Here is a 16,358-nt window from a genome sequence, read left to right as displayed (position 1 = left end):
TCATAATTATCAGTGTATCGACTTACAGGAAATGTTTCATGTGTCCATCTTCAAGCGGAATGTGTTGTGACAGTTGTTGGAAAGTTCTATAAGGATAAACCAATGATTTTAAATTATATTTCGATTTAGTGAAGTTTTGATGGGAACCGTTGAATTTTTAGTATGAATTTTAATCGTAAGAAAGGATAATGATTTTCTGTTGCTGGATTATGATATCGCAGTGTAACTTTCCTTAATCAGTAGCCATTGTTCACTGCTTTATTTGTAGTTCTCTAGAAGTAACTAGTTCTAGCACTTTCTAAGCATGATGAATATTCACTTTTGCTATTTTAGATTGAAGTGTTCTAACCAGATATATTGAGTGTCATTTTACTGATCATTTGTTTTAAGAAATTCCACAGCAAAAAGTAGGAAATATAATGTGTAACTTTCAGCAGAATAATCTGAGTAGTATTTGAAGTTTTCAGAGCTGTCTTCTGGGTTGTTGCACCTTGTCGTCTGGTAGAAGTTTATCAATGTTTCGAAGGTTCTTGCCCTGATGATGGAGGCAGCAAGGACCTCTGAAATTTTTGTAACTTCTACCAGATTACACGGCACAACAACCCAGAAGACAGCCATGTTCAGAATAATCTGATGTGTTTGAGGCTAGGAGAGATTAAATAATGAAAGAAGTTGAGAATATTACAGTGAGGAGCTTAATAATTTGTATTCAGTAGCTAATATTTTTAGGGTGATTAAATTAAGGGGATGTAGCATAAATGTGGAACTGAATAAATGAAAATCATTTGATTTCAAAATCTCAACAGAAGAGACTATTTTAGAGACCCAGGCATAGGCAAGAGGATGATACTAAAATTGATTTCTTGGGAATTAGTTATCGTGCTGTGAATTGGATTGAAATGGCTGAGGATAGGGACCAATGATGGGCTTGTGGTGATAATGTTAATGGCCTTCAGTTTTTGAAGTAATGAGAGATTATTTGTTCCACCGAGTAACCACTAGCTGCTCATGAACGGGTTAAACTTCCCTGGCTTTATCTCCTTTGCTGTCAGCTTCTTATCCAACAGCTCACCCTCTCATTGTTAAGATTTTATATCATTCGTATCTTAGCAAATGTTTCTCACAGATAACTGCAAAATAATTCATCACCTGATATCTGGACTTCGCATGACTTCTGTGGGTTTAAAATACAGTTGTGTAAATAGAAAACACAACTGTTCACTTGCATGTCGAATTATTTGAACGAATTAGTGCTGTCTGGTGACAGACTTTGTTAAATGTCATAACCTGAGGTAAAATTCTCTTCAGACTGCTACTACTAACACTGATGCTCTAACCGCATGTTTCGCTCGCTTGTCTTGCTTTGGTACAGGTGAGCTCCCCCCTTCCTTCCACTCCCCGAGTCAGGATGTAGATTATCAGTCGGGTGAGGATGGCCGAAGCGGGATATCGGGCCTTGTCATCGTAGTGGTGACGGTGGTGGGAATGGCAGTGTTGATGCTGAACGTGCTACTGATTGGCTGCTGCCTCCATCGGCGTGCCAACAAGCGTCTGACAGGTATGTCCATGTATTTTAGGTGAGGGTGACCTCCAGCAAGTCATCCCAGACATATTACTTGGCAAAGCGGACATCCCTCGCTTGGTTATCATTGGAGTGTCTGTTACGGGAGTGCTGCTTGTCCTGCTGAATGTGGGGCTTGTCGCCTGTTTTGTGTATAGGAAGAGAAACAAGAGGCTACGAGAAGGTACTGTAGGAAGTGTGCTTGGTGAGTCCATGTTTAGAATTGTTACTGAACATGCTTTCGGACTCTGTTGGGCTGCTACTTTTCTTGAAAGTCTAAATAAATTGTTTAAAATATATAACTATATATATTTCCCAGGTACAAAAATATCTGAAACTTATGACTTTGGCTTGTAGCACCTTGCTATTTTTTAGGAAAGTTTCTGGAAAACTTGTTTTCTACATCTGCATGTAAGACGTGAATAAACATAGAATGGAATCCTGATTTAATATTCCTCAGCTTAAGTTTTAAGCTGGCATAGCTCAGTCATTATAGTGTCTGGCTAGGGACTGGACGACCGGGGTTCAATCCGCGATGGGGGCAGAGGATTTATCCTCTAGCCTCTATGTCCAAACCAGCTCTGGGGCCTACTTAGCCTCCTATCCAATGGGTACTGGGGTCCTTTGCTGGGGGTAAAGCACGGCCGGGACGTGATACTGACCACTCACCCCCATTTAGTGCTGAGGTCAAGAATGAGTAGGAGCTATACCGCCTCTCCTCCCAAGTGCCTACATGGCATATAGTGGGACAGGTTTACTTTTAAAGTTTTCTATAGTTTATCATGGAATATCTGTGACTGCTATCACTACTTGGGTTATTCTGTACATAAAAAGTATGGTTTGATGTATTTGTCATTCGCTGCCATATAATGTTTCCCGAGGATGCAATGTGTTTGGACACAGATTCTTTGGAGCAGAGTCCTTCCTGAGAAGTTAATAGTCTTGTGTTGATAATTTTATATCTAAATTAACCCATTTTATGGTGATTTTGTTGTATACATTTATTTTGAGCTGGGATAGCTCAGACAGTATAGTGACTATACTGTAGGCTAGATCAGTGGTATTCAACCTGGATATGCATACCCCTGGGTGTACGCGAAGACATCTTAGGGGTTACATGAAATTTAAAAAAATATATATATATTACTTTATGATAAACACTGAATAATCAGGGCCAGATTTAGGGTTAGCCACAGGAGAACTGGGCGTAAGGACATTCGATTTGGGAGATTATATATGTATAACTTGAATTATACACCAACAACTTTGGGGTACAAAGTTGAAGAGAAATTATATCTGGGGGTACGCGAAAAAAAAAAAAGGTTGAATACCACTGGGCTAGATGACTAAGATTTCATTCTCAGCAGGGCAGGAATTTTTCCTTCTCCATAATGTCAAGATTGGCCCTGGGTTTCACCCAGTCTACTATCCAGTGGGTACCATCTTTCTTTCCTTGGAGTTAAAATGGCCTGGGGTTTGAAAGTGACCACTCACCTCATAGTGCAGAGATTAAAAATATGTGGAGCTATGCATCTGCTCCCTCATACATCTGTAGCACCACGGACAACTTTACCTTTCACCATTTATTTACATAAGTTTTTGCTAAATTTATATGTATGTAGAATTGAATAAATGAAAATTAAGAGAAATCCCGTTAGATTGGCACATTGTGTCATGGCTGTCTCAAAATACATAATAATCTTCAATCATTGATTGTGTAGAATTTTGTTTAGTTACTGTGATTATTCAGAGTATGTAAAAAAAGGAAGCCCCAAGATTTGAAAATAACTCCATGAGAGTCTTATTTTTATTGCTAACCTTGGAAGTAGCTGGTTATTGGTCTAGAAATAACATATCTGTAACATCAAATATGAAATTTTGTGACAGCCGTGCATTATTAAAATAAAAATGCTTCCCAGACATTAACCATCATCTTAATACAATTAAAATATGATGACTCAAGAGACTGGAATCTGTCTCCAACCTCAGGTAAAACCAAATCTGTTGGGCCTAATCAATAGGACTAGTCATTTGGGCCCAACACAGTAGGCTCTATGTGAGGAAGGAGACAGTCTCCAGAATTTTGTTTTTCTGTTATTTTACTATTTGTTAAATGTGCTTGCAGCAGCCAGTGAGCAGAGCAGTAGTAAGTCTGCCACCATAGAGATGTATGCTCCGAGCAGTTACAATGAGACTGTCACGGGTGAGACACTGAGTTCTGTGTCGGAAAAGAGTGAAAGTTACTCCAATGGAGACAGTAACCAAGAGTACCTGGTGAGTTGGATACACTGGCACAACATCTTCATCTCAGAAGTTTATATGCAACACTCTGAGCCAGGATAGTTCGATCAGTAAAGTGACTGGCTATGGACCGGACCAACGAGATTCAATTTCCGGGTTAATTATCCAAAACACTCTTTAAGAATTAAGGAACATGGCTTTGGGGTTGTCTTCAATGGCATGGCCTTCACACGGTTTGATAGTAGAAACTAGTATACTGCTGATAGTTGACATAAACAGATAAATCTATTGCTGCTTAATAAATGCTACTTTTCACTGCATAAAGAAAACTTAATAATTTGTTTTTCATATGACGTTTTCTAGCCTTCTGTACTTCTGTTTCTTTTTCATAATTTCAAAAGACACGTATAAGGAAGTCAAAGTTAAAGTTCAGAAATGTTTATTTGTTCACTCATCTTAGTATGTTATAATTTGTGGCAGTCACGCTCATGACAAAGAGTCCTACCAGAACTCACATTGTTTACAACCACGTATATTCCAGGAGGATGGAACAAAGCCAGCCGCAAGTACATACCTCATAGATCAGATGGAGTACCCATACCCATACCCAACATACGAGATGCAGCATCAGCCAAAAGCTCACCATGAGGAGCAGGACGTGAGGAATACGTACAATCATGGTGTGGATGGTAAGTTTTGTAGCGATAATGTGTTTCAGTGGGATGCGTAACCAAATAATGAACATCTGCAGCATGTAAGGATCATGAAAGACTCTTGGGTTACGAGATGCTTCAGATGGCTGAATGGTGGATAAACCATCTCTTCTGCTAATGTTTCGAGAGCAGAAATTGGTCTCAAAATGTTGACAGAAGATACGGTTTGTTCACCATTCAGCCAACTGACGTGGCTCGTAACCTGAGAGTCCTTCATCAACTTCAGTCGCTGCAAAATCTTTGCTTTATACATGTAAGGATTAGTTTCATATCTGTCATTTTCTATGTTCCAACAGAAAAGGAAATTTGTGAATGGTGTAATGGATAGGTTGTTGAAGGAAGTGATCATGGATTATTTTGGTACTATCTCAGCATTTGCTTGGAGTGACCAAGGAACATAATGAAAACAGTCAAGAAAAATGGCTTATGAGCTGAGATTTTAATTTGGGACTTCCCAAGTACAAAGCATTAGTGCTGTGTACCACAACATCAAGTAAAATGTGTTTGTGTTGTTGATCTGTAAACATAGTCAAAATTGGTCAAATGATGAAACTGATTTTATATTATGTGATTATGATCTGATATGAGGTGTACATCAAGATTTAACACATGATTGGAAACACTGAACTGAATTACTATGATCATGTTTTTGTTGATTCTCTCATGTCACAATTAATTTGTTGCAACATTCTTATAGGTCACGTACATTCACAATCAGAATTAAATACTATCTCTTACACTTTATTTGGTTCAGTATTACGAGAAGGTTTTGTTCTAGCACTACGAGCTTAGTACTGTTTTTACGATGCATCGAACCGAAGTCCGTAGGATCCAAAACATCAGTTTTACCTCACGAAGTCTCAGTTACGAACCCAGCAAGTAACAAAGGACATTACACGTGCAGTGGGGTCATTCAGTGTGTGCTGAAGTCGAAGATCTTTAGTAACACCAGGCAGTCAGAAAATTGCCCACTTATGCACGCGAATTAAAAATCCATTCCTGGATATTTATTGTTTCAACTTTATCAGGGGCTTAAATTGTGGATATCATTTTAGCTGCCTGCAAGAGCTAAATGAAGAAATTAATTAACCACTTCAGACCCATATAGTCAGAGAATAAAAATAAATATGGATGAGTATTTTTTGTTGAATTACAGAAAAGTTACTATTAATTGATTGTTCATTTTTTCCATTATTCATCCTTTCTTCGTCACCCTGTGGTATGTTCTTGTGGCAGGAATGAACGATAACAATTTGAAATGTAAAGACCTACTTGTTTATCGAATGTAGGATTCAAATTCCTCACTTCTGGTAGGATGAGAAACAATCTCCGAACATACACAGCATATTCAGGGTCTGAAAATGTTAAGTGATCAAATATATGATGTAACTTCTCAAAGTCGATGTCTATGTACATGTGATTTATGGTGTCAATGCACAGTAAGCAACAGGGTGGTATATTGCAGGTGCCAAACTTCATTACACTGCTGCTGGTAATATTGCAACAGCACATCCTGTGGTGGATGGACCATACTACAACATCTCGCCGGATGCTCGCTACATCCCATACCCTCCACAGCTTGAGTTCAGCCATTTGGGTCAGCTGGTGATGCCCGGTACTGGTTCCTTGCGCCGCCCACAGCATAGAGGCCCTGTTGTACCACCGCCTGATGTGACCGTCTCCCACAATCCTCCACCCCACTCTTCCCTGTCGACACAGCAGCAACAACAGCAGCAGCAGAATGGCCCCACGGCACCGACCCCACTGCTGTCAACATTCAATCCTGCTCTCAGCTATCCAGCCACCATGGAGACAGAGGGCCACCTCGTGTGACTGATGCTCAAGCCAGTGTGAGTGAGTGCTGTGAGCCAGGCAGTGTCTGGTGTGCGTAGCTTTGCTTCGAAGCCACAGGTCTTTGTGCTGGACTCGAGGGGTACAATCCCTTCGGTCGTGATTCTGATCAATATGCTGTCATTGTCACCATTATTTCTTAAGCGCGTTAAGTGAAATCAATCAGTTTTGTAAGCGTTTTCTCTTGTTCTGATATTATTTTACATTACCACTGTCCTGTCACATATTTCTGAAGCAAAGCTCTTCTACGTGTGAATGGACATATTCAGAAATCACACCTCAAACTATCGGCTACTGAAGGAGATCTGAATCTCGAGGAGCTTAGAGATACTGCTGATTTTTGCACCAATCTACTCCTTTTCGGCTATGAATATTATGCTAAACGTCAGTTGTGGTCTTCTGAATTACGATGCCTTGTGGTTGTGTAGTTGGTTACTGTTGTTTTAGAGGAACATATTCCCCCATCTCTAGAGTTGAAGTGAGTCAATATCATAGAGAAGATGAGCAACTGGAATAGAGGGAAGGAGACTGAGAAGCACTAAAATGGGCATATTTTAAGGGAGATTCTGAGAAGGGCCCTGTTTAGAACAGTGGGCTGAGAGAAGCCCTTTCAGGACCCTTCTGTAAACATTCCTCCTTCTAATACTTATTTCTGTTACCTGCTGCTTTGTTTCCCACCTTTCTTATTCTCTTGCCCTTTTATTGCCACTTCTCTTAATTTTCTTCCTTTCATCCCCATGGACTACCGTATTCCCTTCTCGCCACATACTGTCGCATGGTGTCCTTCAACCTGTTGTTCCACCCTTTCTAGGGCCTCAGGACCTCTCAGTCACCTTTACCTTAATTCTTTCTCCCCATGGCGATCCTCCCTTATAAATGACCCATATTCCCAGCTTGACCCACTTTAACCCTGAAAATGGAGGTGTAACTATTTACAAGACCTGAACTGACATAATCAGTAGCTTTACTTTTTGTTTGAATAATTCTGCTGATGGTTTGTGGTTATGTGCAAGATCTCCAAACATGTCATATGTTTTATGGGATTCGTTATGAAAAAGGATTAGTTGAATAGGGCTTCCATATTTTAAATACATTGATCAGAATCAAACAGTTAAAGGAGCTGTGGTGTTTTGTTTCGAGTGTATTTCATACTCCTTATTACAATTACTTTTTTTTCAGTAATTTGAGGCATTATAAATTATTGTGACAAATAATGCAAGCAGGAAACAAGCACCGAGGTTTGCCTGTTCTTGAAATTAAACAGGTCCAATTTCACACCTACAGTAAACTATCCGCAAAATTCAGTTTGCCCACTTTCCTGGAGTTGAGGCCCCAAAGTGTCCCATAGCTTCTTAAAGAAACAGGTAGGGGTGGAAATTATGAGTTGTAAAACCAAACTTTCATCACTATTTAGCTTGTCCGAAGGGTGTGTGATCCACCATCACTTGAAACTTAGCCGGTTTCCTTCCTGTTTCTCGATTAGCTGCATCTGATGCGTGGTGTTGAGTGGTAGGATTCTTATGAATTATGAATTTGGGAGGATGCGGGAGAAACTGTAAAAGTTTTTTAGTACTAGCTGAGCATTTACTTGGTGGAATTGAATTTCGTGGAAGGAATAAAAACAATTCAGAGTAGCCTGTCTTTGAGCTAACTATGAAGTCAGAACCTTTGAAATATGATGGAAGAATGTAAATCACCGGTTTATTCTTGGTTAGCATGTAGAATATTCAGAGCTTTGCCTTTGTTGCTGTACTGAAGTCTGGATTCTTTGACTCTGGAATTCAGCATGGTGACCAACTATACAGACTGACATTATCTGAGGCTCTTTTTATTTACGTTGGTATATGGAATATCCACATTGTTCTGAATTTTTTTTTCTGAGTCATTTTTCAGTTCTTTTCCATACAATCTATGCAAATTACAAAGTGAGTTTAAACAATTCAAGAATCTGTCAGTCAATAAAATTCCATTCTTCAGATATATGCGGCAGTTGTCATTCAAAAACTCTGTACGTATTGTGACGTAAAAAGAAAGCGTAACATAAAATATCATAATTTAATCATTAGCTTGTTTTTAAATTGAGGTTTTGATTAGAATCTGAAGGTGGAGACAGGCTACCCTGATTATTGAGGAATTTTGTGAGTTACCTCAGTCCCTCAAATGCAGAGAGTAGCGTAGAATGTCATGACTTTCAAAAGTTTCTCAGTTTATCATTCATAATCATTCTGCTATTCAGTGGCACATAACTTAATGTTAATGGTAAAATATGACCTTTCTTATGTCTCCTTTGCGTCCCTTATGTTTTTCTTTGGTTTCTGTGAAAGAAATAAAGAAGACAAACAGTTGCTTGTTCCTTGCTCACTTAAAGTTTTGGCCAGGCACTGCCAGAGAACATTAGAAAACTTCATAATCCGATGCCAAAGTAAACCTAACGCCAACAATGTACGATAAGGCTTCCATGCTGGGCGTTGCGACGTGGCAGCAGTTGTTCTGATGCAGCACTTGTTTCAAGATCTGCACTACGATGTTGGAAATGGTGCTATTCTTCAGTGGGAGAGACTAGGGCTGCTTGTTGATGTGTTTAGTCATAACTAGTTGATTAATCAGGGATTAAACATAGGGCCTAATATGGGGAACCTCATTCAGTAAGAAGTCATCTCTCTCTTCAGTTGCTTGATGCAGCCCTAGGGCTAATACTCATGTTACTTAACTACAGGTGAAAGTGACCGTCCTAAGTCTGATGGAACAAACCATCTTACTTGCCGGAACTCTGCAAGAGTGGAGTGTGTGTGTGTGCTGGTGTGTTGGGGAGGGGTTTTATTATGGGAATGTCGCTCAATGACCTTCTGAAATGATAGAAGCAGAAGAATTTTTCATGAAGACTGAAAATAAAAATTAAAAAAAAAAGAACGCAGTTTTTCCGTGTTATTCATAATGTCTTTTGATCTCAATTTTCTTATTTGTACTTACAAATGTTATTACTTGTCAACATGGTGATTGGCAGGCTGCCTGCCACTGCATAGATTTGTGGGGAGGGTGGGGAGCTCTGAGCAGCTCAAGCATTTTCACTTTGCTCTGTCTGTGTATAGTAATGTTGTAGAGGGTCTATTTTCTATCGATTTTTCATAGCCACAGTGCAGCCAACTTGGCAAGTTACGTAGCAGCTTGGTAAGTTTGCTGTTAAGTAAGTTATTCATCTTATTATTATTATTATTATCATTATCATTATTATTATTATTAATATAATTGATGTTGCATTTTGTTGTATTATTTTACTGGCATAAATTAAACAACCAAAGATTATTATAAACACGTGGGCTAATATAAAACAATACCCATCCGGACACAGGGCTCAACTGTATGTAATGGTAGTCCGTAACTGTAATGCCATAGTTGTCTGTGAAGAATATCTGCAATTGTTGTATTTAAGGTTTCTCAGTTAAAGAAGTTCACAGCCCTAAGTTTTGATCGTATTAAACAGCTGTTTAATAAACAAGGCACACTGCATTTAATAGTTGGAAGGATTGTAATTATATAAAATACGATGTATATAAAGATGTTGATGTTAATGGAAGTGACTTTTTATATTCGTCAAATGTTATTGTTCAATAATATGGCATAATAAATATCTAGAAGATTCGAGGAGCACACTTTGTGTGTCACTTATGCTGTTTGTTTATGCAGTGAAGTTTCAAATGTGTTGGGCAGGTTAGTATGTTGCCAGTTGGCCACTATAGCAGAACTACAACTTTTGTTTAACATCCAGTGCTCTTGTTGTTCAACATAATTTTACAAGAAACTGTTTGGGATTGTGTTCTTTAATTCCCAGTCAGATGACACTGCTTTAGAACTGTCTTTTTAATTGTCATTCTGTTTGTTGTTCCCACATTTTAAGTGTCAGTTGTTTTCAGTGAACTTGTATATCTATTTCTTTATCATGCCATGTACTTTAGAATTGGTTAAACAGCCTTGAAGGAAATCATAAGGCTCCTAGTCAGTATAAAGTTTAATATGGCAACTTAGTGCTTAACCCTCTGATGTACTTAAAAGTTAGGTTAGGTTAGGTAGTATACCTAACCTAACTTTTAACCGGTGATGGGAAATGTTGAGGCTGCAATCTTAGCTTGGTTATGAGGAGGAAAGGGGAATTATTATCAGTGACATGTACACTGATGACAAAATGTGATTATGTTACTCTGACTGAAATTCTTGTGATTTTTTATACAATGCACACTTCTCCATAACAAAAATAATTGCATTTATTTTGTACCTGAAACAACAATGCCTGCAGTCATTTTCATCTCAGCGAGAAATGGAGGATTCACTATTGTTGCTGGAATCAACAATATAATTAAAGACAATGAGCATGTTGCACTGCATCATCCTCTGTACCATCCTGATTTAAATTCTATAAAATTGGCTTGTTGAGATATAAAATATATAGTAACGAAAGAATGCACGTCTGTGAATTTGGAGGAAATATAGATGTTCTGCTGCTGAACACAAAAAAGAAAAATGACAAAAAGGTGTCAGGCCAACAACCAGCCCATCACTCCCATCTACTCTCTGTGGAAGTTCTGCCCTCAGGGTACAGCACTAAGTTCCCACACTACAGTTCAGATTGCTTTCATTAAAATACATCCCCATTTGCAATGCAGAAAATTAAAAGGCCTAAAGTTTTTAAAATGAAGGGTTTAATTGTTGGAAAGGTATTGTGTTCATGTTTTATGAGAGCTTGTGAGCTTCTTTAACATGTCATATGTAGAACGATGTGTTAATGGTGAAAGGACTGTACATAAGCCACTGTAGGCCATCTTTCCTCCTGACCCTTGAAAATGCAGGCATGTCTGTCTAGGTGGCACTTGAATACATGTTGGCATGCTGTTTGTGGCCTTGGGACAGAATTCAAATGAGGAGTGTACTTTATATTAACGCTGCTTATTGCTAATCTGTTTTGTTGTAGGAGGGGAAGCAGTGGAGTTGATCTTTTTCTTTCTTTCCTTTCCCTCACTCTCTGTTTTCTCTTCCTTTCAATCTGTTATTCTCTTTACCATATGTCTTGTTACCATGATAATTGGGTAATCCTCCAAAAGTCACATACCCGCATGGGGAATCCTCCATGATGACGTGGCCATAAAGCCAGACAGACACCCCTACCATATAACAGCCACTGACTCCAGAAAAATCTGCGCCACTGTCTGCTTGTGTGGTCAGTGGTCCTTGAAAAAATACCAAAATTGTCATGATGTGCATACATTTTATAACTACTTTTTTCATTCTTTTATTCTTCTTTTTTGTTGTTTTTTCATTTTCTCCTTCATTCACCTTTATCTAATTATTTCCTCTCTGCCTTTCAAGAAAGAATGGGTCTAAATGTTCATGTGTGGACAAACGGATATAAATGCATGACAGCTTCTTTCTTTGGGGACAAGTTAAGGAAAAATGAAATAAAATGGAACAGTTATGTAGACCAGAGGCAGCAAGGGCTAGACATGATAGTGACATGATGAAATAGGCAGCTTGATGATTACGGACCCTCGTGTTACCATTTCTGTCTCTCCAGGACTAGAAGGCACACAAACAGCCACGTTTGTATCAGCAAAAGATGTAATGAAGTCAGTACTAGACTGTCACAATTTTATGGAACACTTTGCCTATTTAATCTTTACTAAGCACCTTACTGTTATGTTTGTTTCAGAGGAATGTGCCTCTTATTATGCATAAAATTGTGCTAGTCTGAAATAAAAACCACTGACAACCGTTCCCTTTACTTGTTAGAATGAATCAAGGCAAGGCGCATACAGCCATGTAAAACTTGGAAAGAGTCTGTGGCTCTGTAATATTGTTAAAGGTACAGTTTATCTTATGCAGACTCTGCATATGAGTTGTATCAAACCATTTCTCCATTCTGGCTATATGCTGTGCTATGCTGTCAACAAAAAATAAATGCAAGTGTCTTTATTTTGCTTTGCTAAGCAGATAATCACGGTGCATATGTGTGCTGTCGACAATGATTTGCTCAATGTAGAGCAGATGAATGCATAATATAAACCACCTGTCATGCAGACTTCATGATGCATATGCACGAAAGATATACTGTAACTTATGTTGTTTATACAGACTTTTTCATCGCAGTAGAAAAATGGTTCCCAAATTGTAGTTAGTGAATTCCTTGATACTATGCAAAACGTTTTGCAGGATTCACTGGAAAGAAATGCACAGTGGCTTTATTTTGTACGTGAATGTAGTGGTACTGTATTCTAGGTATTTGAATTGCACAGCAATACCATTTTTCTTTACTTCAGAATGTTAATGATCTGTGAAACGTTGTGAAGGTTCATCTGAGTGATAATGGTAAGATAAAATTGGTATGTGGCTGGAGTGATAATGGACAAGGGACAAATTGTCATAAGATGAATCTTATTGAGGAGATTATCACAATTTTTTTTTATTTTTCTAACAAGTGGTGTGTGTACTAATAAAATTTGGGAACCATTGTATTAGAAGACAATGGCTTTTATTTCTGTTGTATTTGATACTGTGCAGTGCAGTTTGATTGAGTTGCGCCCTCAGCAGTCTATATGTTTGTTGATTTGAACTGTCGTGTAAAACTGTATGTCAGGTGTGAAGCTACTTCTCAAGTCAACATAGCTTAATTAGCAGTCTCAACAAAAAAAAACTTGACATGGCCACATTTTGATTCATATGTGTCTGTTCCAAAAATAAATTATTAGCTTCAGTCTCTGGGCATGCAAAAAATGTTCACGTACTGATTCATGCAGATACGCAGAAGAAGGAAATCCCAAGATTTAAAAATAATGTGATATCAAATTAAATTTACTTCAAAATTTGTTGAAGTATTCATCAAAATAGCTAATGATGAGATTTGTCATTAGGGGCTACAGTTGAGAATAATTGTTGCCATTCTCAAACTGCTGGTCATGCTTAAAATAACATTGGCAATGTTTATGAGCTGTTGTCGCTGTACTTGACGATAACTGTGGCCACATGTGAGAATTGATGTTGTCATAATATTGAGAACTGCTGTGGTCATACTAGACAGTAATTGTGGTCATACTTCAGAATCATTTTAGAAATGTTTATGAATTGCTGTGGCCACAGTTGGGAATCACCAGGACTCCAAAATGCTCATGGTAATATTTTGTGTTTTTAATGTTTGGTAGCGACTTGCTGGAAGATGTAATAATGTTGTTTTGTATTCAGAGACCACCTGAACACATGTGTCTGAAGAAACTGGAGTGCCTTGTAGTTACTGGCTTTGAGGAATATGATCATGCTCAATAAAAATTAAAGCAAGTTGAAGTGTACCAACTGAGTGTAGGTCCTGGTTCAAATGAAGAAGTCATGAACTTTATTTATGTTACAGTGATACAAACATACAAGAGAGTCAAACCACTGCTGTGCTCATTTTACAAGGTACATGATTAGTTTGTTATTTTACGATGCTGCACCGTGTAGTGTCAAGTCTGATATGCATATTTTCAGACGTTGCTGTGTGGCACATAAAGGACATAGAGGTAACTAAAGAATCAAATCTGTGGTGTAGGGTTCTGTTACAGTTATTACACAGCTGGTTACAAAAGTTATTGTTTTTATGGAATCTGAATTTTCAGTATTCACAGAAGCCCACAACTGGACCATATTAGAGCTTACTCTATTTGGATTATCGAGTTTCTGGACTATGTCCATTGTCTGGTATTTTAAGAAAATATTTCAAAAACTGGATTTGTTTTCATCCTCAGGTGCAGGGTAGAGGGGCACCTGAGAACAAAAACAGATACAGTTTTTAAAAGTGTTTATTTGTTTATTTTTATATATAGAATACCAGATGATGGACAAAGTCCAAAAACTCAGTAATCAAGATTGTAATGTACGATTGTCAGAACCCTTAGGAATTGACCTATTCTATTGATATTGATTTTTGCAACCTATTCCTCTAAAATATAATTTAACACATTCACTGCCATGTAGCCCAGTTTGGATTTAAATTCCCTATGCCAACAATTTTTCACTGTGGGGATCTGTTTAACATGAGCAGAAAAAACTATTTGAAGTAAACTGCATGAAATTTTCTGGTTACCTTTAATACTGCTTTAGAGTGTGATATGATTTCTTGTATAGTTATTCACTTCCATATAGATGTTTCACTTTTCCACACTTTCATCAGTCATCTTTATACATGTGAGGCAACCACATGTTTACAAAGTAATAGGAACTTATTTTGTGACAGAATATCACTTGTAAATACATAAATCAGTACATCAAAGCTTCCATTATCATCTGTGAAAGTCTGAATGCTTTTAGTGACAGCTACAGGAGATTTCAGAAACTGTGTGTATAATAGCACTAAATGTCGGTGGATATTTTTTGTAGTGTGAGATGATGAAAATGTCATTTGATGTATTTGGCAGAATATTTCATAATTTCCATTTTCTCGATACAGCAGTGGGAACTTGTATGAACCTGCATTTATATCGACAAAATATAGTTTTCTTCTTGTCATGATGGCACAGACTTAGAGGAATAAAACTGAAGAGTTAATTCTGGAGTTTTGACTCTGATGAAGCTGTCTTATCTAACAGGGAAGAAGAAGACACTGACAATGAGTGATGATAATGTGACTGGAAGCCAAGATAACATTTGGTCAAAACCATAATGCCCGTGGAATGTTGGCACCAATCAGTGGACTGAACATAACCACCCACTGTGAACAAGGGTTTTCTTTGCCAGTTACAGCCCTTTTTCTCATCTTCATCGATCAGTTCTGACTGTTGTTGGCAGAGACTAATAAATATTATAACCAATATTTAGGCCGACCAGATAGTGACAACGTATGCTCATGACTTCCTCATGTGAACGTGCTGGATATTGTGTATTTTTGGTTTATATTATACTAATTGTACATGACAAGCAGGATACATTGGAAGACTTCTGGTTCACTCCTAAACAGTTCTTTACATTTTATGGAATGTGATTGACTTCCTCATGTGCTGACAGCAAACGTGAAAACTTTTACTAGGACAGTGGCATTGGCCATAAACTTTACATAGACATTTCTTCCTCCTCTCTGAATTTATTTTAAGGCCAGAAGACAAGAGCTAAACTTTTGTGAAACTGTCAGACAAGGACTTTAAAGGAATGCCAGGGAACTTTGACAGTAAGACACTAAAATTAAAATGGGGTGACACACATGCTAGAGTTAGAGGCGTCTTGACAGTATTGACTTGGAAAGACAAGCGAGATGTGTGCATATTGATAAATATGCATAAACCACCAGCAGAACACAACTTATATGATGAATGTGGGTAAGTTCACAAACCTGCTACTGCTGAAGACTACTGTCAGCACATGCGCTATGTCAGCAAAGGGGACAGAATGGCTAATACCTGTTTATTTTGTCAATAGGACATGGTAGTGGGGAAGGAAATTATTTTTTCACCTGTTGGATCTAACAGTATTGAATAATTTATCATTCTAACATCCTGCAGTATCCAAATAGACCAGTGAAAATTTTATCTGACTTTTGTTCAAAATTTGTTAGAAATAAGTGCAAGGGAGCATCAGCTTCAATCCAACCCATTCCAATGAAATGAGTTGCCATGAAGCTTGACACACTGGACATTAGCCAAGTGTAGGATCATGTTTGCAGTTATTTGTGTGTTCGCCAAAGGAGAAAAGAGTGACTACAAAATTTCTGTGCTGCAAATACAAAGTTGGCTTGTATATAGACCCATATTTTCATATTTTCCACACAAAAGTAAACTACATTCGTCTTCCATTACAATGTGGAGAGAACATTTACTATAATAAAACTACTGTTCATTTTGATTTATATATTCTGCATTTAATTTTGTTTCAAAATCTATCACCATTTTTTTTAGAAAAATAATATTGAACTATTAAAATAAAGCGCTATAGAAGTGTATGAAATATTTTCTGTCAAGAACTACTACGGTATTTCAACAATTTAG

General features: G+C 37.8%; 1 protein-coding gene across 12 annotated transcripts in view; it reads left to right on the top strand.

The window, feature by feature from the left end:
• sns (nephrin adhesion molecule sticks and stones) overlaps nt 1-13,694 on the top strand; it is a 436,207-nt gene extending 422,513 nt beyond the window's left edge. For 7 of the 12 annotated variants that reach the window (XM_087353853.1, XM_087353864.1, XM_087353862.1 and 4 more), the window contains 4 exons: nt 1,578-1,766; nt 3,687-3,835; nt 4,344-4,491; nt 5,981-13,694. In XM_087353853.1, coding sequence (XP_087209979.1) covers nt 1,578-1,766; nt 3,687-3,835; nt 4,344-4,491; nt 5,981-6,348 — 854 coding nt within the window. In that variant the 3' untranslated portion in view covers nt 6,349-13,694. The other 5 variants (XM_087353859.1, XM_087353858.1, XM_087353854.1 and 2 more) reach the window with 5 other exon arrangements.
• The last annotated feature ends 2,664 nt before the right edge of the window (nt 13,695-16,358 follow it).

This window comes from Zootermopsis nevadensis, unplaced genomic scaffold, assembly GCF_977971745.1.
Source record: "Zootermopsis nevadensis isolate Lab colony 2312 unplaced genomic scaffold, Znev_1.0 Znev_ptg000022l, whole genome shotgun sequence".
Lineage (NCBI taxonomy): Eukaryota > Metazoa > Arthropoda > Insecta > Blattodea > Termopsidae > Zootermopsis > Zootermopsis nevadensis.
The sequence above is the reverse complement of the archived record's forward strand: the minus strand, read 5'-3'. Positions and strand labels throughout refer to the sequence as shown.